The sequence below is a fragment of the Montipora foliosa genome, chromosome 11 (genome assembly GCF_036669935.1).
Source record: "Montipora foliosa isolate CH-2021 chromosome 11, ASM3666993v2, whole genome shotgun sequence".
Lineage (NCBI taxonomy): Eukaryota > Metazoa > Cnidaria > Anthozoa > Scleractinia > Acroporidae > Montipora > Montipora foliosa.
This window is the reverse complement of record NC_090879.1, coordinates 1,904,294-1,929,293: the sequence shown is the minus strand read 5'-3', so window position 1 is coordinate 1,929,293 and position 25,000 is coordinate 1,904,294. Positions and strand designations below refer to the sequence as shown.

The 25,000-nt window shown below is 41.9% G+C and overlaps 1 protein-coding gene across 1 annotated transcript in view; it reads right to left on the bottom strand.

Annotated features, from left to right (window-relative positions):
* Positions 1-25,000, bottom strand: part of LOC137974825 (dynein axonemal heavy chain 10-like) — a 68,502-nt gene that overhangs the window by 12,267 nt on the left and 31,235 nt on the right. Inside the window, exons 27-52 of the mRNA XM_068821817.1 lie at positions 24,216-24,384; positions 23,278-23,381; positions 22,552-22,735; positions 21,767-21,901; positions 20,827-20,979; positions 20,056-20,244; positions 19,727-19,873; positions 18,985-19,176; positions 16,966-17,084; positions 15,548-15,842; positions 14,459-14,716; positions 13,115-13,331; positions 12,359-12,636; positions 11,790-12,077; positions 9,487-9,885; positions 8,798-8,959; positions 7,423-7,744; positions 6,929-7,017; positions 6,215-6,454; positions 5,472-5,669; positions 4,763-5,094; positions 4,039-4,204; positions 2,913-3,065; positions 1,841-2,058; positions 1,008-1,377; positions 100-235 (exon numbers count right to left, since the gene is read on the bottom strand). Coding sequence (XP_068677918.1) covers positions 100-235; positions 1,008-1,377; positions 1,841-2,058; positions 2,913-3,065; positions 4,039-4,204; positions 4,763-5,094; positions 5,472-5,669; positions 6,215-6,454; positions 6,929-7,017; positions 7,423-7,744; positions 8,798-8,959; positions 9,487-9,885; positions 11,790-12,077; positions 12,359-12,636; positions 13,115-13,331; positions 14,459-14,716; positions 15,548-15,842; positions 16,966-17,084; positions 18,985-19,176; positions 19,727-19,873; positions 20,056-20,244; positions 20,827-20,979; positions 21,767-21,901; positions 22,552-22,735; positions 23,278-23,381; positions 24,216-24,384 — 5,513 coding nt within the window. The remainder of the gene's footprint in view (positions 1-99; positions 236-1,007; positions 1,378-1,840; positions 2,059-2,912; positions 3,066-4,038; positions 4,205-4,762; positions 5,095-5,471; positions 5,670-6,214; positions 6,455-6,928; positions 7,018-7,422; positions 7,745-8,797; positions 8,960-9,486; positions 9,886-11,789; positions 12,078-12,358; positions 12,637-13,114; positions 13,332-14,458; positions 14,717-15,547; positions 15,843-16,965; positions 17,085-18,984; positions 19,177-19,726; positions 19,874-20,055; positions 20,245-20,826; positions 20,980-21,766; positions 21,902-22,551; positions 22,736-23,277; positions 23,382-24,215; positions 24,385-25,000) is intronic.

Below are 25,000 nucleotides of genomic sequence, written 5' to 3'. Positions count from 1 at the left end.
GTTTCTTATTCACGTCTTCCAATAATTTTCATGAATCATCATCTTTACTCAAACACAAAGTCGCATTGATTTTCATTGTTCTTATTTTATCGCGTATACCTTTAATGTTCTTGTCTAGTACGTTATCGATCACAGGATCTATGTACTCATCCACATCCTTGAACAAGATGGGGAAGCCATATTTTATGGCAAGTTCCAGCTGCTTCAGAAAATCAGGGTCGTTGAATGTAACAACCTGAAAAAAAAATACACCATTGCTACTCTCAGTACTCTTTCCCTTTCAAGAAACAATTTGAAATTTGTAGTATGTGACTAAATTTATTAGGTGTGACCACGCAAATGAAAGCTTTTCAGCAGTACTTCTGTTTGATGTTGTCCAGTATACACTGAAGATGATTGATGTTGGGGAAATATTGCAGGAACTCATGCAGATACAGAAAAAGTCTTAAAGAATCCAGGCTTCTACTTGGAGGCTTGGAGACTTGAACTTACGTCCACGCGATCGCAATGCCCCACCACAAGAGCTATTTTGCCATCTGGGAGCTTGTCAAGTGCGATTTCGTTTTATATCCCTTACGAAGTGAAGGTATGAAGGAAAATAGTCATAAAATATCATAATGTTTCAAATGCAGAGTTGGCGCGACTGATGATAAGAGTATCGCAGTGAAATGAGCAACTTACGCAGTTGCAGCAGGGAACTGGTAGCTCGCTAGATCACGGCCGCCATGTTAGATGACCTGAACAATGGATCTCTCATCAGCTTCTTTTGTTCGTCCTCCAGTATTTGTACATTTTGCCATTGATATCTGTGTTTCTATAGATTTGTTGCAAACCACTTATAGCCCTGGCGGCGGTAAAGCAATGCGCAGCGCAAAAGCACGCACGGTGGTTGATTCAGATCGTTCCATACTGGATTTCTTTATGGCTTTTTCGAGCTCGTTTGACAAACCCGTTGAAGTCAATCAGGATCGAACTGGAGACCTCAATCTCTGAAAGTTACTACCTACCTTTAAATTGTTCTTTTCCTCCTTCTTTTTAATCCAATTCAGCGCCTGTTGTTGGGGATCAATACACAGCGGATATCTGCTGGCCTGTGTGGTTAGGATACCATTCTCGATTGACAGCTCGTCCGGCGGAAGACCCTCCGAAGTCCATCGGCTGATTTCCACGTCATTCGTAAGGAACGTATCCAATTTGAACGGCTGACTTACTGGGATGTCCCTATCCAGGACATCCTTCTCCCACTCCCCACGGAACATATCCCGACGGAAGTCCCAGGTAAACGCGCCCAAGTAGCTAAGGAATGCTGAAGCGAGGAGACAATCGCCTAACAGACGGACTCGTTGACGCTTCAATTCTTCCAGATCTTCGGTCCATCTACAGAGAAAAATTAAACCGATTGTGTGGGTCTAGAAATCCATGTTAAGCTGGTTATTTTCCTTCGGATAGTCGCAACAAAAAATGGCCTTGCACTCTTTTATGTTCTACGTAAAACAAGAAGTCATGTATAAAACCTACAAATAAAAATTGGTTCATACTTCAGCGTTGCTCAGACAGTTGTGAAGTACGCGTGAAGTTTGAAAAACGCCCGAAAGCGGAAGCGTTAGAGTTCCTCGATTCGCGCAGCCAAGAGGAACTCCACCCTCTTGATCCGAACTTCCCAAATTGCCCGCCGCAAGTGAAAGTAAGAACTATAAGACTAGAGGGATAAGAATCTAATTAGCCACGCTGCCTTTCTGAACACAAGTGGTTGAAAGGGTTTTGGCTAAAGGAGCAATTTTTTCTGGACAGTTTTAGCCAAGATTTTACTAACAACTGAAATCCTCCACTTGGCGCTTACCTAATTTTCTCTGATCCAAGCCCAGAGATGAGCTTATCAGCAGCTATCAATCGCCGTTCCATGATCTCCGCTTCTTCTTGCAGACTGGCTCTCTCTCGCATGGCAGCATCGTATTTCTCTCCCAAGTTCTTCAGTTCTTCGTCCAAAGCTTTCACTTCTTTCTCGATCTTCTCCAGCTCGCGTTTACTCAGGTGGTAATTCCGCTCAAGTCTAGCGACCTATGGTACAAGTAAAATATAAGCACCACCACGGGTTCAAACCACGGGTTCAAACCACGGGTTCAAACCACGGGTTCAAACCACGGGTTCAAACCACGGGTTCAAACCCGAGTTCAAACCCCGTTGAAGTCCTTAATTTTTCAGGCTTCTCTACGCAATTGCTAAAATTGCGTCCATAACTGCGAGGATCATAGCTTTACTTGATTTCATATCCGCAGTTCAGTACATGATTCATTTAACATTTCGTTCATAGAGATAAAGCCAAAGTAAATGTATAGAAAATAGCTGGGAGAATGTGCATTTTGATGGTTGTAGAGAAAAGTTGGGAGAATGTGCATTTTGATGATTAAGCCCGTCACCGGAATGAACATTCAAGCATTATTTTGTTTACAAATTTCGAGCGACATTTCTTCAACTCAAAGGAAATACTTTCAGATTCTTTAATCTCGCAAAGATTTGCACAATTCTAGATGTTTGTTCCTCCAATCCATACTTGACTTTCATGTTTGAGCCCTGTATTCACAATTCTTGGGTTAAATGCATTAGATTTCCATCTTCTGACTTTGAGGATCCTTCGGACAGTGGACCTTCCTTTCAAGCCCCAAAAGATGAACATCAAATTCGATATACACTATAACTGAACTCAGGGTAATAAAACAAATATTCGTATGAGGTTTTCCAAAAGGTCACAAGCAATGCCTTTGTCAACGAATGAACCTTCATATATCGGTAATGAACTAGTGGCATCAACAAGTTTAAGGAAGGGAGGGGAGGTAGGGGTTCAACACAAGGCTACTTTAACAAAAACTATGTACACTAAAAACGCAAATGTATTAAGACATATTGCGACCAACCTTTTCTCTCTTGGGTTTAATCTCCCTTGCAACGGAACAGTAACCCAAAACAGCGACCACGAACTTGAGCAATCCAGCTCCTGCCTTACTGATATCTCTCATCTCTTCCACTGTAATGTTCATCTCCTTCAGCATGTCGCGACAACGTCGCACCTGAGGGAGGGGTTGCACGGTAACGTAATCAGTAAATAGTCAGATGAAGAAGCAAACTTTTAATTACATAGCATTTCTCCAGTTAATGGGGACGCCCCTTAATCCAAAGATGTTGACCGTGTTGTTACCATAGCCGCGTGGTCTGGACTATAGATTTACATGGGAATGCTCCGAGTTCAGATCTCGTTTGTCCAGCAGTGTGGCCCAGGGGATAGGGTGCTTGCCGTCAAATTCGGAGATCCGGGTCCATGGTTGTCCCTGGTTCAACTTCTCAGCCGCACTTGTGAAGAGCCAACTGGTTTGCCTCCGGCCAGTTGGGATTCTTAACAGTTGTTGTTGTTGTTGTTCGGTTCTGTTGTTTCGAGCAGCCCCGGAGTGGTCAATTAAGTATGTATCTAGGGTAAATGTAAAGCCCATTAGGCCGGAACTTATCCCGGTTTCTGTAGCATGAAGCGATTAGGAGTATTTCTACTCCCCCCTGGATGGGATGTTAGGCCAACGCAGGGCTACCCCCACTATTAAATTCACCGGTACCCATTTATACACCTGGGTGGAGAGAGGCACCGTGAAAGAAAAGTGTCTTGCTCAAGACACAACACAATGTCCCCGGCCAGGGCCCGAGCCCGGACCACTCGATTCGTAGTCGAGAGCACTAACCATGAGGCCACCGCGCCTCCCATGTATGTATATTCTTATCTGAAAATCTTCTTGGTGTTCTCTAACGCTTAACAAACGGTCAACGTCTTGCCTCTGCAATTTAGCTTATAATGCTCACAAGTACACACCGCCTTACAACTTTCACCATGTATAAAATAAAGGTTCTAATCTTCTTTCATTTCACGTTTTGACCGAAACTAAATTTGATTATGAGTCGTAAATATTGCAGAAAAAAACATCAGAGGAAAATAGGTGTGTAAGAAAGGCCTCTAACAAACAAAAGGATAAAGGAGATGCTCTTGTCCGAATGCGTTACCTGTGTTGCTGTGATCCCATCTACGTCCATTTCTGTCAGACTTTTTAAGAAGTTCGCTTCTGACATCATTCCCTTCGCTTGTTTCCATGACACTTCCTTGTACCCGCGCATCACCACAATGCATTCGGACACCATCTGTACTGTCCTGGGAGGTTTGGCAAACGACCTGAGAAGAAACGCAGACAGTCGGGGCATTGTTATTAAAAGTGTGTTATGAAAGGAAAAGGGAAACCTGTGACTGCGTGATGTAGCTCTAGTTAAAGCCCCAGATCACCCTTGCTCACTAACCAGCAACTCAGTAGTTAAAGCATTTAACTTGCGCGTTTAGACTTGAATTTCACAAAACGTTATTCCAAAAGAGAAAAAAAACAAACAAACAAATGAGTGCACTCCACCAACAACAAATTCCCAGGGCGATTTTTCTCTCAAAACATCACAAACTAAGCTCATCGACTATTAATGAGCGTTCCCCTCTTCCGGTCAATGGCGCGATGGATCCATCATAAAGGCGTTCCTACTCACTATTTTGATCGTTTCGAACATACTACAATAATATTACGATGAACACTACGCCATGTCGACTCTGGAGTTGATTTCGTATCCTTCTGAGATAAATTTTAATTGCTCTCAGCTAATTAGATTGAAAGGCTTCCATCCTATTTCGACTCTTACTTTCTTCCATTGAATAGAACTGACAATCAGTCTGCGACCTGCTCGCACATACCTGATTTCAGTTACGTCAGACTTGTCTAAATCCTGTAAGGCTAGTTTTGCTTCCTCTAAAGCCGGAAGCGCCAGTGCCAGAGCTTCTTCCGCTTCCGCTTTCTCGACAACAATCTCCTTGTTTTGTTCCGCGATTTCCTCTCTTTTGCCAACAGCCATTGCTTTCTTCTCGTTGGCCTGCTCTGTGGCGCGTTGGATTTCCACTAAAAGGGTCTCGCAGGCTTCGCTCTTTTCGGTCACGGCAACCTTCTGAATTTCCAGCTTTTCGTTGAGTTCCTTCAGTTGTTCGCTGGCAGCCAACAGTTTGCTGAGACCACCATCAAGACGGTGACACTGAGGAATGGAAAACGAAGAAAGTCGGTTCTGTGAAACCCTGACTCCGTTTGTGTCCAGAAATGAACGCGAGTCAGAATTCGTGTAATTTTTAGAGCCGTTGCCAAAAGACCACTTTCGAATTCACTTCAGGTATTTCTTCCTCGGAGAGTTAGTTTTATTTTCACATTAATTGGAAACTTGTTCTTGTACTCCCTTAAAAAATGGCTTCAATGAAAGAGGAAATTTCAGTGTACTGTGGTCAATAACGAAGAAAACAACCGAATAGAGGCTGATCGTTGGAAAACGCGCGGGATGCCGTGTAGTTTCAGTGTAAAAAGTGAAACCCACGCAAAACGATCCTATCCTAAGCAGGGAATGAAGAAACAAAAGCGCACCTGCTCCAGGACGAACTTGTCCTTCTCCTCCAGTAGCTTGTTGTAAGTGTTGATGAAGTCTAGGTAGTTCTTGGGTGTGGTGTAATTGACTCTCCTCAGCTTTTGTAGGAAAGTCTTGCTAAACACGCCGACAGTTTGATGCACATACACAACGTGATTGACGACATTCTCACGATGTTCGTCTGGAATTTTATCGTTCTAAAAAATCGAAAGAGAAATTAACAACCACGGATCAAGGAATGCGTTTATCCAGCCAAATCCCTGATGTCCTTTCAATTAAGGTAACACTAAAATACACATAAACGAGGACGAAAACCTCGGACTCTTTCTTGCGTTTCCTCAATTGCCCCGTAAACTGAAGGGGAACTGCCTCGGTTCCCACTGGTCGCATGAGCACCCAAATTCTTCGTAATTCAAAAACCATTGAGTGGAAGGAGAGGACAGTTGTGAAATTGCTGCAGCGAAAAATCTTAGCCACCTTCTCCGTGGTATTGCTGTTATCATGCAAACGAACTCTCTCCGTCACGGTTAACCACACGGGTCTGGGTCCGATGTGCGCGAATTGGAAGAATCTCTTTTTCCTCGAAAATTTTAACTTACGATTCTTTACAGCTCACTAAATAAACGCAATCAGCCAATACTATTTTCCCATTTTCTAAATGAGGAAATTGAAAATTTGCAAACTACGTTGGACTCAGCCAAATCTTACCATTTTAAAACGTTAACATGTAAATCAAACTCACGTTTTCTCCCAGAAACACTGAGGCGACTGCATGCAAAGCCTGCTGTGGCCAGGCAGTAAACCAGTCTATGCTGCAGTTATTGACCAGACCTGGGAAATTACGGCAACGCGTTCTAAGGGTCTCCCCCACGGGTGACATGGCAAGAACAATATGCAGATTGTTGGCGCATTTATTGACAAAGTACTGCCAAATAGACTCCCGTGCGGGTGGTACTCCGGCTTTATTTGCTTCGTCTCGTACCTGTCAAGAAATACAGTGAAGGTCACACAAGCATATAAATCTTAGCATTAACTAACGTCGTTTCATGAGATTATAATCTGAGTTTTAGACGCGTTTTGGAGACATCACAAGAAGTATCGTATCGAAACTAGTTGATTACGTCCACGAGTTTTTTTAAGTCTCTGCCTTGTACGTACACTGTGTTCTCCTCCAAACACTGGTTTCACCCTCTACATAAGGGAACTCACGGTTGTTTATACAAGGGATTTTCTCATGAAATGATACCCATTTTTGAGGGCATCATCACCGTCTTTATCCCGGCAGTATCCGGCCTCTCCTTCTTAAGCTTCGGATGTAAGACAAATTTCCATCGCCGCTGGACCAATAGTAAACACTTTTCGCGAAGCAACGACTGCACCAACTTTTCTACTTCTATTATCATGACAAATGAAGCATGTCACCTATTACTCAGTTTCTCTTCAAATCATTCATTACCTGGCCAATAATTCCCTCTTTTTCATCGTCGGCAAAAAGCGCTGGAACCATGCCTGATGTCAGCATGTTGTTAATGAGCTCAAGAAAACCTGAACATAAACGCAAAGGTCACGCTTTTAAAAAAATAAAATACAAGTTAAAAGTGTTATCGAAATTCTGTGCCTGATAGAACGGGAAATAGCTATCGTCAATTCAGAGAATGTCTCTTTCGGTACCTTTTAGTGATTTTGTGCTGGAGCGCTAATTGAGGACACTACTAACTCATTCCGCGGGAAATTCACAAACCTTGTTCTCTTAGATGAGAACTTTCCTTGCACTCGCAAGAGTCCGTTTAATTCTAAGATACAGAGTCAAACATACACGAGATTAAAACTGCACGGGTATTACAAACGAATGTCCTTCACAGATTCCTTTCACATAAAAGCGCTGTTTTCTCAAAATGTAAAAAGGGAAACAAGTAGACTTCTCACTAACGTATACAATTAAAGGATTACCTTCTTGGGCTACATGAGCATCAGTGAACAAGAAAACCATTTTCTTATTTTCGAGTCCCAGTTTGGAATAAAGACCTTTAAGATCCTCTCTGAAGGAGTTTTCGTCATAACCTCTTGTTAGCGTGATCTCAAACACCTCGCACCCTGCGCAAAATGCTCCAAGCTTAGTGAGGGACTGTTTACCACTGCCCCCTACTCCAACAAGAAGGGCGTGTCCTTTCTCCATTCGGATCACGCGATGAACACGAGTCAAATGTTCGATGGCGTCATCAAAGAGTACAAGGTTCATCGGCACGTGGTCCATGTTGTATTCCTCAAGAACCTAAGAAGGAGGATACTGGAATTAGATAAATTTACATTGCTTACCACAGAGGCCTCACAAGAGGCTACTTGGAACTACATATTCGAATCTGGCTGCTCTGACAACGTCAGCGACGACGAACACGACAATCATGGAAGGCTTACAGTACCATTAGTAGTCGGGAAGAGATTCAAATGCTGGCATTTCAAAACATCAGTGGGAACGAATTTAACACTTCTGTTTGGACAATTCCTTCCCTTTTCCTTGATATCCCAAACCCACACCCCCTCCCCCTCTTTCCGACAATTATAATTCCGTGACTACTGTGCTTTTCATAATTCTGTAATCTCGCCTTCAGCGCCATCCGCAAACCTATCTTATCGAGTTTCTCGCTGTAAGAACCAAAGATTCTGTTTGCTCTACCTTGTTAGAGTAAACTAACCTGCGTAGCTGGCGGGATATTTTAGCGTGGGTTAATTTTATACAGGCGCGAGTAAATCGATGGTTGCTCCATTGTGTCAAGGCCGCGAGAGTGAGCGGCTGCAAGCTACTCGTCATCATGCCACTCGAGGCCAAACACAGCCCCGCAAATGTCGATTTACTCGCGCGTTTCAATAATCCCACAATCAGTCATCCCGTAAACAGTCAGAAAAGGTCACGCATTGAGTACGAAGTAACGCACCGTCTGTTTCTTGGATGATTTCTCGGCCTTCATTAATCTACAACCCTCAGTTCTACTCCAGCATGTGATTTGATTTGCGTAAATTTGTTGATTTTAGTTTGCAGTGTCCCCAATTAGTGCTCCAGCGCTAGAAGACTAGACACTGAAAATAAAGTTCCTATGCTTTCCCTTTCCTTTCCATTCAATTTCAGCATCGTTACCAAATGTCTCACTAACGGTGCTTTTCGATGAACCTGGATAGCGCGGCATCTTTTGGATGCTTTCAGACGAATTCTAGGCATCTTTCAGCTTGGTTTTGGAAGTTCTACCAATTCCGCAAAAGTATGAAAAGCACAGTAAGTAAAGAACTTATGACAGACCGTAAACAAAATAACTACAGCTGTACCACCAACCTCATCAAAAATTGCCTTAGCGGCCTCATAATCGACAACGTCTTCATACAGACGTGGGTCCTCGGTCAGAGAATTACGATAATCTCCGAAAAGGATGGGCTCCCTGTTGACTGTGTCTACATAGCTTGTGAAGTTCTGTTCCACAAGCTCGCTTACGTAACCCTGAACAAAGGAGCAAAGAAAGTGAAAGTCAGTGAATGCCTTGCTCCTCTTCGCACTTTGCTCTCATATTGTTTTTTTGCATTTATTTGGTGGTTTTAAGCTAAATGTCCAACTTTGAGCAGTACTTTCCGGTTGACTGTTAACTAAGATGTTTACTTAACTGTAAAAAGTGGTTCCATCTTTTGAGGCTCTGGATGAAATCCTAGAGGGTGACCACCGAAATGAAAACTACTGAGCAGTACTTTCCTGTGGTGTTGTTTGATATGCTGAGTGGTCATCGCAACCTTTATGGTGAAACCATTACATGAAACCATTTTAACAGAGGTAACTGGGGAGAACTTATACTTAAATGCGGCAAAATTTTAACTCATCTTTTCAAAACCGTATGGAACAGCGATTATTTATGCAAAAGGTATACTGAGCTATTTTTTGCTCTTACAGTTTTATGACGATCATAATACTTGGAAAGTAGTATTCTATTCGCCATTGTAAACGGGTCTATACGGCAGACGTCCCATACAACTTACACTGACAATCGTCTTATCCGAGGAACTGATAAGTCGGTCGTAGAATACTCGGAGACATTCGTTTTTCCACAGTCGGACAAACTGCGCGGGATTGTCGAATCTATCGGGCGTGCTGAGGCAAAGTCCCTGGGTGACGCGGGATAGATCCCGTAAATTGAAAATGTAATGGAACTTGGAAGGCGTCGGTGGTAAATTCTGGATGATCTTGATGTAAAGCTCCAGCGTTGAAGATGTGATCTTGGAAGCCAGCTCTCTGACTTCCTTTTTGAAGGGCTCCAGATGACCGTTTAGAATGGAAAAATAAATCTTGGTCAAGGACTCTTGGGATGGGAAGGTGACATTGAAAACACTGAAGAGTGAGATAAATCGAGGGTCCACTTCATTGCGGCCACCACCGGGCTGACAAGGAAAATTAAAAAAATAAACAATATAATAACGAAATTAACTGTAGTTTTACTGAGGTAACGTAAGAAGATAAAGCAAATTCAACCAATGAAGCCAGGAAAATCTTTCTATTGGTCCATGGGATTTTCTCCTCACTAAAAGGCCGTTTACACGACAGAAAAATTTGGGTCCGGACCCGTCAAAAAAGCGGTAAGGACTCATAACTTTTGTAAAGAAACACTGGAGTTTCTGCAGGGCCATAGGCGCCTATGGCCCTGTAGAAACTCCAGTGTTTCTTTACAAAAGTTATGGGTCCGTACCGCTTTTTTGGCGGGTCCGGACCAAATTTCTCTGTCGTGTAAACGGCCTTTAAGTAGTGATAGCGTCTCTCCACGTCATTGTTGTTTCAAGAATAAATGGCCTTCTGCATACATTCTCCGTCTTGACCAAGTAATATTTTGAATATTATGTTCCTAAAACCAGCATGACCTAGCTTTGTGTAGAGGTTGGTACCACGTTTTCGCCATTTAGTAAAAGGGATAATTAACAAATACTACACAATTATTCTACGAGGGTGCGCTGGATATAAAGTGATACATAACGCGCCGAGTTGGTTATAATCACTTTATATCCAGCAAGCCCTACTAGAATAATCATTTGTTTTATTAAAATCTCCATGGTGTTCCCGGAAGTAGCATTGTCGACCAAAGCACCGATTTCTACCTCGGTCTATTCCGGTCCAAAACGGCTTTTGTCGGCCATTCATTTTTCTCAGAGCTGCAAATATGTTTTTAAGCTCACTTTACACCTTTTGCTGTTCATTACGAGAAAATATGTATTCATTTGCGTGAAATGACGACCAATAGCGCGACGACACATTCATGAGCGCCAGAAAACGAACATTTGCACGTTACTCAGATTCAACTTGTAACTTGTAACGATTTTTGCATTTTCGTCAACATTCAATAACATTCTTAGGCATTCTTATGCGTCACTCGGCATACAAAAGAGAAAAATATACTTTCAATTGTGCTAAAATTGAACGTACTAACACCATCTTGAAAATCAATAGAGACAATAGACAAACATTAAAGTGTATAAACCATTCATTAACAATTTCATCACAGCGTTTGAAATTCATTAGAATTCCTGCACGGTGGTAGTGTGGATAGGACAAATATTAATTTGCTTGTACAGACAATACAGCGTTCTTTGCGTTCAATGCACAAACATCGATTTTCAATTGAACAATAACAAATTTACCAATTTTCTTATGAATTTCAGCTTACCCTTCAATAACCTTTCTAATTAAACGCTCTTGCAGATAAGTATAAGTGTAAGACGGAGCACCGGCTCACCGAAACCCTACCATGCCCGCCCCAAACAAGGAGCTGAAAATGCTTCCGGCCTATATGTACTGTAGTCCTTCTGTAAACATCGTGGAGCGGGCAATTAGTTGTCTGAAAGCAGCAACATGGCCGACATCTCGCGCCCGGAAATTCAAAGACGTATGGATAACAGAGATGAGACCAGAGCATCATGAATTCCACTAGGGGAGTTTCCAACACAACCACTGCTTGAAGGTCTGCACAGAAATATTGACAAGGTGACCGCAGTTAAAAGTGCGCAATGCGGGTACCGCCTTGTGCAGACCTGCCTGCCAAAGTGTTTAAATAGAGAGGTTATTGAAGGGTAAGCTGAAATTCATAAGAAAATAATTGGCAAATTTGTTATTGTTCAACTAAAATCTATGTTTGTACATTGAACGCAAAGAACGCTGTATAGTTTTTACAAGCGCATTAATGTTTGTCATATCCAAACTAACGCCTTCCAGGAATGCTAATGAATTTCAAACAGTGTGATGAAAACGTTGATGAAATGGCAATACCGAATAAAGACGACGATCATCTGACTTATACCTTTCCCATGGCGGCTACGAAGCCAATATCCCTGAAATTCTTCAAATTTAGCTCCTTTCCTCTATCATACATGCCTCCTTTCTCCAACAGTAGCTTGAGCAATGCGATTGGTTGCTGTGTACCGTATTCATCCACCTGTGGCATGTTCATGTCATCCATGAACACGAGCAATCGCTTACCCATGGGGGGACCGTAAGTATCTTTTGTCCTCTTTTCCACGTTGGCCTCCAGGTTCCTTTGAACATCCATGGAGGTTGTCCGAGATGAGAAGTTAATGTTGAGCAGGAGCTGCGATTCAAGAAAGCAAAACGTTTGCGAATAAACAATTTGATCTGTCACAGAAGCAAAAATTCGAGATTTCAGATATCACGCAGTCCCCTGATTTGATCGGGTCGATTAAGACGCAGCCAAGAAGAACCTTTCAAGACACACTAAAGCGGTGTTCTATAGATCTTACCTCGGGAGATACTCAACATGCGTGTTTCTAGGTTATCAGACTGAAATCAGCCAAACCCTAATAATAAAAACAAGCCATTTTCTAGAGCTTTTCTCACTTGCCAATTACATACCGTTGAATCCTTGTCCAAGCCCCTCAGGAAATTAGCCGTAGTAGCAGACTTGGACGTGCCAGTCTCTCCTACGAGCACCACAGGTCTCTTTATGCTAACCATAAGCTCCAGCAGCCATGTCGTCCTGACAGTGTCTACAGTGGGGACCAAAATCTCAGAGAACTTTTTCTCAGGGTCGTGAAGGTACTTCGGAATAACGTCCACCCAAGGAACCCACACAAGCTTTTTCGAGTCAAAGAAATACTCAAATAACGTTGGCTGAGCACTGGGTATCTCACCTGAAAGAATGGAGGAAATATTATAATTTATTTTTTGCTGAAGCATCCCAGCGGGCCGCGACCCTAAATCCTCGAATCTCATTGGCTAATACCGTAATCGTAGCCGGTCCAGCTTTTTCAGGATATGGACCACGGTACGGAACTTTTTCCGTGCTAATTGCGACAAAATGAAATTGTTGCGAAAGTCTACAAACACAGGCAACAGTTACTCATCAACTACTTCCCGAGACAACAAATATGTAAGGAAAATACAAACACTGACAAAAATGGATAGATACGCAAGAGTATACATAATTTTACTATCCAGAGAAAAGAAGAAGAAATACTCAACGGAACGACGGCTTTAACACAAACGACCGCCTTGGGCCGTACTCTAGACCTCGGGTACGGCCTTTTTTTTCCCATACGGACTTCCTTTCCTGCACATAACATACATTTCTTAGCCAATTCATGCAATGCAGAATCACAAAATTCCTACCTGGACCTACAACAGACCCTTGTGCAGGATTTTGAGGCAGACATGAAATCCTTTTAAGGAAGCCATCAAACACAATCCGTCCATCCTCCAATAGGCCTCCGCCCAAAGACCAAGTCAGCGCTGATATAAAAACAGCTTCAGTTGTCTCTGAACCAAGGAAACTTGCATTCTCAGCTGGAGGCAAAAGCGCATCAAGCATCTGGGACAATTGCACCACCTGACAGCATAAAGATATCGGAATAGTATTCACACAGAGAACTGATTCACCATGCCAATGCTCAGTAAATCTCATACACCGTATGATCACGCCAAGTGTTGCCAAGTGAATCATTGAAGAGAGGAACGAAATGCCCAAGAATCCAAACTTTCATATTTTAATTAACCTTTAATACGTTCGTGCTTAATGGTTATGAGATTGGTTGTACCAAACTCGGCGGTATGCGCCTCGTTGGATATTTACCACCTCATATCCAACGCGCTCTCATAGAACAATTTTTATTACACATAACATGAGAATTTTATTCCATAAAGCTCATTTGTACAAATCTATACGCTTTATTTTCACATGTGAAAAAGACCTATACAGCCAATCAGAATGGCGTACAGCTATTTCACATGTGAAAGTATAACCAATCAGCGATAGCGTAAAGGCGTTTCCATGCCAATCACTCGTGCATCTCGTGCAAATCGTGCAAATCGTGCAAATCGTACTTTGTTATTGAATTAAATTAAATTTGCATTTGGTTCTATTGTTAGTGAGTTTTTGTTTCTAATTCGCGTTCAGAAAACTATTTTAATGAAAATTCTCATGTTATGTGTAATAAAGAGTTTACGACATAGAAAGTGCTTTGTACGGGGTTTTATTCACTCGTTGTTTGTGTCAAAAACCCTCACTCGCTCGTTCCTCGCTCGTTCGGGTTTTTGACACAAACAACTCGTGCATAAAACCCCGTACGCCGCACTTTCTATGAAGTAAACTATTTATAGTTACCGGACACGATATTGTTTCCCAATTCAAAGGTTATCAAGGGAACCGCCAAAGGAAAAAAATCACCCAGGTTACATTTTTTTAACCAACGAAAACAGGAATTAATGGTTATCAGCATGACCACCATGGCGTTTTAACAAAAGAAACAAGGACGAAATTTGTTCAGGGACCGGACTATCAATTTGACATACGATTTTCTTGACATGGATCTCTGGGCCCTATCTTCTCGACCACTCAGCAAACTCAATATAACGTAACGCATTGAGTCTGTGAAAGGCAGTAAATTATTAATTTTTGTGTTTTCTCTACAAAAGCCAGTAATGTGTAACACACAAAGACATCCTTCCAATGCTTACCATGTTCAAATTAGTCTGAAGAATAATGGTCTTCAGCTTCTTTCCTATTTTCCCGTCAATGATGCCCTCGAGGATCAAGTCAATACAGGGTGGCACGTATTTCTCAAACAGTCTGTTCAGTTCCTCTCTTTCCTTGTCACTGCTGCGAGCGTGGTACCATTTTTGCCAGTAGGGATTGTAACCCAGATTTTTCGGATCCACGTACACCATACCGCAGCGTGAAACGGTGGCAGGAGAGGCGTAACGAAGATCGGCAACCTGTGAAGAGGGTTTGAAACAGCATTGAGTAAATAACTAACAAAGACTTCAAAAGTTCTGAATCAATTCCAATATTGTTGGTTTTCACTCACGTGATCAACAGCCATGTTTTTCAATGAAAAGAAAAGATAAGGTTTGCTTGATAATAAAGTTCAATTCCCAGAGGATTGGGTGGGAACACCAAAATGGCTGCCATTTCTTTGTTTAGGGGCACCAACAGGGCGGCCGTGACGTCACGTGCAAATCGAGAAGAGAGGGCCTAATTACTCAATTCTGATTGGTCAATCAAGGGTGCGTTTCCCCGCCTTTATAGACCGTATTCATAAATGGCGGTCAAGAAAATATTCTTTTGTCTTTGTGCTAATCATCCTAACTAGCCTCACTTTGGAACAATAATTCTTTTGAATTTTGCTCGTGTTTACAAGGCTAGTTAGGATGATTAGCATAAAGACAAAAGAATAATTACTGAGCCGCTATTTATGAATACGGTCTATACGGGGTGGAATTACTGAAATGCTACTGATTAGTTCATTGCTTACAGTTGGAAAATTTGCTGAATTCAATTTGTCAACAAAATGACTGACTTAGCTTACGGGGGGTAATCGCATTTCCCTGTATTTGACGAAGACATGATAAACAAATAAGAAACTGTAAAATAGTAAATTGTCAACCCAGACAATGCGTTTCTAGTGTTCTGATTGCCAGCTCACACGACTCAGCCAATTTCAACAAAACTTTGAAAACCGTAATTTTATTCGGTCCCGCACGATTACTTATGCAAACAGCCTTTAGTAATATCAATGTATCGACGAAATCCGCGTCATGTCCTACCTCAAACAACAGAGCGCAGTGTTTCTGCAAGCGAATTCTCTCGCCATTGGCCAGCGTTAACAGCCTGTTGTCGTCCATAACAGAGTTCATATTTTCGACCCACAGAGCATCCACATCGCTGTCAAAGACAATATACTTGCGCTCATTCTTGTCAGTAGGTTTATTGATTTCACGGAAGATGCAGGATAACAATCCATCAGTCCAGTCCCTTGTGACAGGATCCAGTGTTCCATACAGCTCCACTACTGTGCATGCTTTAGCGTTCATCAGGTACAGTTTGGTGGAAATCCCAAGACTAAAGGAAGAAAAGACATATTGGATGGGTGTTTGCGTGGGTTCGAACACAAGCTGAACCAAAACACGTGATGGCTACATTAAGACGTCGACCTTAGGGGGTGGTTCTAATCAGAATGAAAGTTCTGTTATTTTATCTTCAACTCCTAGTATTTTAGAGCGAATTGAATAACTCTGTGGGAGGCGCGGTGGCCTCATGGTTAGTATGCTCGGCTCCGGATGGAGTGGTTCAAGTTCGGGTCCTGGCCGGGGACATAGTGTTGTGTTCTTGGGCAAGACACTTTACTCCCACGGTGCCTCTCTCCATCCAGGTGTAGAAATGGGTACCGTCGAAATGCTGGGGGTAACCCTGCGATGGACTGGCATCCCATCCAGGGGGGAGTAAAAGTACTCCTAGTCGCTTCATGTCACAGAAACCGGGATAAGCTCCGGCTCTGTTGGACCACTTGGCTCGTAAACAGACTTTTGAAGATACTTATCTGGTAAAAACCTGGCATCAAACAAGGAACTCGACTTCGACAAGCAACCGATCGGTGGCAGTGCTTCTTAAGACAAGAACCAAGAGACCTATGTTCGCACACTTCTTCATTAGGGAGCTTACGAAACGAGGACGGCGACGGCAACGAGGACTTTATTTTAAAATACGAGTTCGCGTTATTCATTATCCCTACGAAACTATTTCATGTCGTTTCGCGTTAAAAATGTGTAGTAACTGTCGAAGAATTAAACTGGTATGAGTGAGTTGGAAGCGTAGAGAGAGAAGTGGAAATTCATCGTCATGTGCTAAGGTCCTCCACAGAACCTTGAAGTTGGTCATTTCACGTTGTCATTTAGGAGATGACGGCAAAGAAATGTACTAAAATGTAAAACGCACGTGCAAAGCGTGCAGAGCCATTGTTTTTGCTCACTAAACCTACTGTTTTGTAGCGTCGTCGTTGCCGTCGGCGTCGTCGTTTCGTAAGCTCCCTAGTTACTATAATGACTGCGACACCAGTCTTAGAAATTCCAAAAGACTGACGATCAAAGGAGACTCTTAAACATATTCATGTACATACCGCACCAATGACATCTTTGACTTTGAAGAAAATCTGAGTAGGTTATGTATGTCAAGAAGCATATCTTACCGCGTCTGTGCCTGAGCGAGGGTGTTGATGACAACTGTTTTTCCGCCTCCAGTGGGACCCACGATCATGGTTGTGTGACGCGTCAACATGGTCTCATACATCTGAACAACTTTATCAGCCTGTCATGCAATTACACGGAAAAGAATGTTAACTTTCTTTCTAAGTACGCGCGAGTGGAATTAAAAAACGAGGCTGCATTTGATTTTTTTTTTCAGGAGGTGGGTGGATCTTTCGCGCAATGCCGAGTGGAATCGATACCTTGTAGGGTGCTATGTGTTTTTCGATCACTTAATTACGTTTTTTAAAAAAAGTTAAATAGGATTCAGCCACTTAAATTAATTAAATAAAAGCTTTCTCACTCTGGTTTTCTTTGTCTGTTCAAAACGCCTTTTATCTGCCCTTGATTTCGCATAGCTCGAAGGAAATAGTTTTTAATAGGGCAAAACGGAGCCAATCTGTGCTAAAGAAAAGGGAAGTTTTTTCCAAAGATGAACTTCCGGAAGAAAACTGAAGGAACATATATAGATATGTACGTTGATAAGTTGGTAGCTTGGAAAGGGACGAAAGGACATAAACTCGCTTTTACAAAAAAGTACTTAAACAAGTATAAAACACTGCAAAGAAGTGATCGCCTGGCAATAGGGAGCTTACGAAACGAGGACGACGACGGCTACGGGGACTTCATTTAAAAATACAAGTTCGCGTTATTCATATCACTACGAAACTATTTCATGTCGTTTCGCGTTAAAAATGTGTAGTTACTGTCGAGGAATTAAACTGGTATGAGTGGTTTGGAAGCGTAGAGAGAGAACTGAAAATTCATCGTCATGTGCTAACGTCCTCCACAGAACCTTGAATTTGGTAATTTCACGTCGTCATTTAGGAGATGACGGCAAAGAAATGTACCAAAATGTAAAACGCACGCGCAGAGCCATTGTTTTTGCTCACTAAACCTATTGGTTCGTAGCGTCGTCGTTGCCGTCGGCGTCGTCGTTTCGTAAGCTCCCTAATGGCTGATTCAAGACGTATTGATGACTCTGTCCGGCTTCACAAGCAAGATTAAAAATTCCGCTCGTTTGCGCTTTGAGGGAAAAATAAATAGAGGATATTACATGGCCGCGCGGGGATACGAATTTTATCTTCGAGTGCTGCAAGTATCTCTCACGAGTGAGCGAAGCGAACGAGTGAGAGATACTTTCAGCACGAGAAGATAAAATTCGTATCCCCAAGCGGCCATGTAATGTTCTGTTTATTATATATATATTGATGAAATGTCTAGATTTAAAACAACTTGTTTTATTCATTTTCGAAATGATGAAAAATTGTTCACCAACCACTAAAACACGCATCTTGTGTAAGATGAAACAAGATATGAAAGTTATGAAAAACAAATCATGATAATGTAAAATTTGCAATAAAAATGTTAATGTAGTAGAGAAGAATTATATTTAAGCACAAAAGTATCGTACAATGAAGAGGAAGCTGGCCTTTGATTGGCTAATCGTGTTCGTTACCATGACGACAGCGATATCCTCACATGTGAAAGATAAAAATGATACGTTCACTGCGCGCGGTGAAGATATGATTTTTTAGCAAAAGGAGAAATCCTGGTATTTCATCAATATCTATATAATAAATAGAGGATATTACATGGCCGCTTGGAGATACGAAATTTCTCTTCTCGTGATGAAAAATATTTCACTCGTTCGCTGCGCTCACTCGTGCAATATTTTTCAACACTCGAAGAGAAATTTCGTATCTCCAAGAGGCCATGTAATATTCTATTTATCATATAAACATCAACCTCCAGAATGAAATACTAAATCGTTTCACGAAAGGCATCGAAAGGAGCCATTTTCATTTGTAACCATAGAAACAGTGATTTTTTCACGTGTGGAAATAACATGTTATCTTCGCGTGTGAAGATATCATGTTTTCGCGCGAAAGCTCACTTGGTATTTCATAGCTGTTTACGTAATAAATACAAATGTTAAAATAATAACACATACAGGTACATACCTGATGTGGCAATAGCACATATTTGTTTTCTTGCAAAACAGCCTCGACAGCATCATTGAAATTCGGATAGCGGACCCTTGGACAGTCGAGGCCTGGAAACAAGTCAGCTATGAGGCCAAGGAAAAGTGGCACATCTTCAAACACGAACTTGGGAAGGTTCATGTCACGCAATGCCCTCATAAGTACAACATCCTACACGGAGAAATGATAACAATTGTTGTAAAGTTTGCCGAGTGGATTGTAATTTATGGTCTAGAGGTTAATAGGCATGGACAGAATAAGTGTCAACTCAGTCATGCATATCGAGATCTGTTAAATGATGAAAAGTTAACGCTGGCCACGTCGTAACGGGATTCGAGCGGACTTTTGTATGAAATATGTTGCGTGATTCGCGTGACATGTTGCTACAGATTTCGAACTAAACAAGTATAAAACAATGCAAAGAAGTGATTGCCTGGCAAAGACTGATTCAAGACGTATTGGCCATTCTACCAACGATTCAGTCTGGTGCGCATAACTAACTTTTTATTGATTGCGTTGGGAGTTAATGAGGAAAGAGGGGTATTTTTTCTTGCTCCTTAGTAATGAAGGGCTACTAAAGTTGAAACTCGGATATAAAATCATTCAATTATTGAAATCACCTGAAAGGAAATATAAGGAGATTATAGAAGGATCGTAAATGCTCAAAGTGTTTAACTGTCCTCAGAAACTTGATAAAGAAGAGGTTCTTTGTTAGACTGACCTCATTCAAATCTGGGGAACCTCTCTTTAGTTCGCCTGCCATCACCAACACCGCCTTCAAAGCTCGGAGACCAAAATCGTAGTGCGATTGTTTGGAAAGTTGTCCTGATGCCAGTTTATACAGAACTGTCATCTTCTTGGCAAGAACCTATAGGTTTATACAACATAAAAAGTCAGGAGATGTAATAATCAAAAGCTGACACAGGGAAACAGGAAAGTGTTGACAGGGGAAATTATCGCAAATTTACAGTACTAAAAGAAACGTTTAATCCTTTCTTCAGTCGACATACTCAACTTTATCCAATAACTGCTAATTGTACTACAATATACCTTGGCCAGTAAGAATCCCTCAGAGAAAAGCATAATCTCGCAGATCTGCTGCAGGTCAGGAACAATACACACAACTGGTCTGAAAAGCGCCTTTACGCTCTCTGGTAGCTCTGTACGACCAGCATAACCAGGGTTCATAGTGATAAAGATTCCCATGCGACCATCCAAGGCTATCTCTGTACCTTCAAACTGTTAAGATAAAACAAAAATACATGCTAGAAAATCCTTTGAAAAGCAGAGGAAACGACGCAAAATAAAATGGTTTATTAAATGAGTGTATCACGCCGTCACGCCAATGCCTCACCCCGATTCACACCAACTAAACACGTTTAATAAACCAGGTTTAACAAAATAAAAATGAGCAACGGAAGGCTGAAAGACTGAATTTTATGCAGGGTTCATTTAAGGTCTAATGAGTCTACATTATGTCAGGTAGTAACTTTAACTTTAACTAAACAGCTTTTAAACGAGTTTAAGCTTTTGGTGTGAATACGGTAATTTAAAACCCGTACGAAAAGAACAATCGTAAGCGAATGCATCTCCCTATTGGGGTATAACCTTGTTTGCGTTTTGCAGGTGTGTTTCACAGAGAGAGCACAAAGTCGATCTTTGTTCATGCTAAAAAAAACCTGATTTTCTCTTTGGAGTCTTTGGTTAAAGTCTTCAAGCGCAACCACTCGTCAAGCAGTGAACGAGCTTTAGTTTCTATCGAAGCAGACACTTTCTCGGTTTTCAAAACTGAGTTCTATTTCGGCATGTTTTTTTTTATACCTGGAGTCTTTTGAGATGATTGCTGAGCGAGTTTTGCAGAGTTTTGATTTGAGTTGAGATGACTGACAACACGGACACATCAATGCGGTTAAACTCATCAAAACAGCCCCAGGCTCCACACTGCGCCAATCCAGAGAAGATTTTGCCAATGGACTGGAGACGAAAAAAACATGAAGAAGAGAAAGATATCACGTTAACATGCATTCAATGATATAACAAGGAAATTAGAATGCTTGGGGCGGGTCCCGTTAAAATTCGTGGGGATGGTATTTGAACGAGTCCAGTCCAACCAACGCGTCTTCATGATGAAGAATGGGTATCCGTAGCTATCACCACAGGCAGACAACCTAAGGATGCAAGAGTTCGTGAGGTCACGTTATTTTGAGACAGTTGTAACAGTTGTATCTTGTACGTGACGACGCGTCGGATCTGAAGGGGAACTCGTGGTGTACCAAAAACCCATCAAATCACTCAGGATAACGCAGAAAATAGTGGGTGAGTGAACTTTATTTATCTGGCTGTCAATAAAATAAATTTGCCAAAAGAAAGACCGTGATTTGAAGTTTTTATGGAACATTTTCTTCGATCAGTTGAATCGGCCGTTACAACTGTCTCAAAATAACGTGACGTCACGCACTCTTGCACCCTTGGGGTTGTCTGCCTTTGCTATCATCTTAGCAAAAAGACGGGCAAACTGGTTCAATATGAGCTTCCCAAAAACCACCCCTCCCCTTTAAATCATAACTATAAAAGCGAACAGCATTGGATTAATTTTTTACTTCTAGCTAAATGCACATCTTTGATAACCCAAAATCTCACCGAAGTATGCAAGCGAAACTGCCCAGATTTATCACTAACGCGAGTGGTTTGTTCTAAATTCCAATCTGTCAGACAAGATTTCGAGTGTCACGCAGTCTGTCATGCAAGACTTGTCACATACCTTGTAATCCATCCCCTCTCCACAGTTGGTCACCACACACAGTAATCCCAGAGCTTTGGCTAGATCTTTGACTGTTTCCGTCTTTCCAGTACCAGCAGGTCCTGCGGGTGCCCCGCCCAAGTACATGGACAATGCCTAACACAACGGAAATGCAACCAAGGAACAAAGTTAGTAGAGGGACAACATAAAAAGCAAGTTGACAAAAGTACCAACCCGGTGTGGCCAACGCATCACCCATGCGCACAACCATTTCACCCGCTCAATTAGCAGCCATGGATAGCTGTTTCGGCCTTGCTGGGCCTCATCAGCATGGCGTATCTACTATAGACCTCTTTCGTAATGGCGGCCAAATAAATTATTCTTTTGTTTTAATGCTAATAAGCTGGGTTGGAATAGCACAGCCGTTCTCCCACGGCAAGCGTGTGGGAAGGTGGATCCGGCACCAAAAGAGACCAGTGTGTCACGTAATTTTTTAAGTACAACATAAAAAGCAATGAAATGAAGTGAAATGGTTGTCCGCATGCGCGATGTGTTAGCCACACCGGGTTGGTGTTTGCGTCACCTTGCTTTTTTTTGTTGTACTTAGTAGAGAGAGACAAACTAACTATGCAAGGAACAAGGAAATAAAATTCTTTCCACATTAAAGCAAGTACTAATTGCGAGAACACCTGTTAGTTCGTAAAGAAGGTCATCAGAGCTCTCCAACCTTACAAGACCTATCTGCTTTCTTAGACTCGAGCAGTTCCTCCCCCACCTTGGCCTTCTATTTCCCCAGCATGACTCACCTGCGAGATAGTTAGATATATTCTGTCTGTCAGTGGTGTGATGACCAGCCTGCCGTTGAGTCCCATATACTCGTATCCATATCCAAACTCGCCAGTACACTGACGCACCATCAGTTCATCTGGCAATTGATCCCAGTAGAATCTTAGCTGACTCTCCCACTCGAACTCACGGGTGTCCATTATACTGTTAACAGAAGCAAACAATCATTGAGCAATCGCTTTGATCAACATTAAGTGTTAAAATCGCGCGCTGTGATTGGCTACCCGAGCGGGCTGGATGGAGCTATACTGCCCGCTCGGGATTTCTCGCTTGCTCCCGCAAGATCAAAGATCTTTTTTTTTGGCGTTTCATCCCATATAATAAATACTCTATTGACCAAGCTTGTTCGGTCAAGATGGCTGGATATTGGGCTCGTTCTTTTTTTTACGTGTTTATAGACCGAGACGAAAACGCTTGGTCAATAACCCATATATATTAGTACTTGTGTCGAAAGTATTTCGTGATTGCTTTTGCATTGCAAAGTTCAGTAATTGGCTTGAAAACACGTGCCATATTTCAAAAAATCAGATGCAAAATCAAAATGAAATGCACTTGTCTCCCTGCGCGTGTTTTCTCGCGCTTTGCGCCTTAGTTCGTTCTGAATGGCTGATTATTTTTGTCTGTGTCTGTTTCGATTGGCTAATTGAAATACTTTCAAAATCAAGAGCACACCACTGTATTTTCACCTGTCTCGAACAAAACTGTCGATGATATCTCTGGCATGAACTTCAATAATCAACACCGTGTTAAACTTCTTGCGGTCATTCTTTGTCAAATTTGGTTGGCGAACCTAAAACAAAAGTACGCAGGAATGTCTCAAAAATCCATTAGACTCAGCAAGGGACCTCTCTGTGTCGACTCTACCCAATGACTCAACAGTTTACTTCTAGAATGAGATGATAAAATCCTGACTTACGCTCTGAAACACACTTCCTTAATTCGGCCTTCAACTGTGGAGTATTTAAAGCAATTGAGCAGAAGGCCCTTAAAATACCTATGTTGCTAAATGTGCGAATTTCTTCCTTCAAATGATCGCAGACAAAGCTACACTGAGATCAGGCTTCCTGGGAAACAAAATCGACTTCCTGGTGAAAAGGGCGAAACAATCGGAGGATAGCGACGCGAAGCGAGCAGGAGCTGCAAGAGTTAGGAGCCCTCCTCTTCTATACTGTTTTTCTGCGCCGTACGCTTTTCACAACTAGTTTTGCTGTTTCGTTTTTTGTTTCCGTTCCCAAGTTGTAAGAGTCGCCCTATTCTCCAAATGAGGAGCTTGAAAATACAATGAGCGGCACATGTAGTTTAGACACTGTACTGGAAAGACCACAATTATGAAACACTCATGTCTATGTCACATTTTCGACTTGCACATTCCCCTTTGCCCCACTCAATGTTGGTAACGGAAAAAGTTAGTCTTGGCGATAAAGGAAAAAAAACATTGTTAGGGGAGAGGGGGTTAGATGGAAAGATCAAGGGCGAGAACGTGTCCAACACGTTCACGCACAGTGAGTGACTCAACCCTTTTGTCGCTTATTGTAGCCTAAGAAGAAGCTAGTTGTACAGCGTCTGTTCACCGAGGATGCGTAACTTTTCCATTTCGCGTCATGAAAAAGGAGTGCACACTTACCTTCTGTACAAGGTCACCGATCTGTTTGTGCATCTTTCTGGCGTAGTTTTTCATGCCCATTTTGTCTCCCTTTTTCACTTTACGGAACACATCTTCTACTTCCCAAGTCCACCAGACTTGATTTCCAGCCAACACCACCATACCCTGGTACGACATCATCCAGTCGATCCTAAAAGCCAGCACAAATGAGAAACTGATTTGTTCTGCATTTGCGTGATTTGATTTGATATACCGTTCTCCTAATAGACCTAATCAGCTAACTCGATGTTGTATCCAATTCAGACCCTTTGGCAATAAAACCTTTTTGTTCCAGGTATTTCCATATCATTTAAATGTGAACGCTACATTATAATGCTAATACAATACACAAAGAATCTTTATCCCGGGAGATTTGAATTGGGTACAACATTGAGTTAGCCGATTAAGTTTCTTAGTAAAGTACTTGCATGTGCTCTGCTATATAGCTTGAGACTAACATAATTGATTGTTATACCTTCGTTTGTCGACAACCAAGCATTAATTTAAACCTCATGATGGATAGCTCGTACGGAAAACAGGTGAGAAAGCTTTTCATTGTATTCTATCAGCCCTAAAAATATTATTTTTGCAGGACCTTTTTTCTTTTTTTTTTCTTTCTTTTTTTTTTGCAGAACCTAATATTACCGCGATTTTATCGCTAAAACATCCCTCTTCCCACAAAACGTCCTTTCTCCTGAATCAACAATAGCAACATTCTTATACAAATTAACTAGGTTCGAGACAGCTCTTTCGCAAATTATAATGAA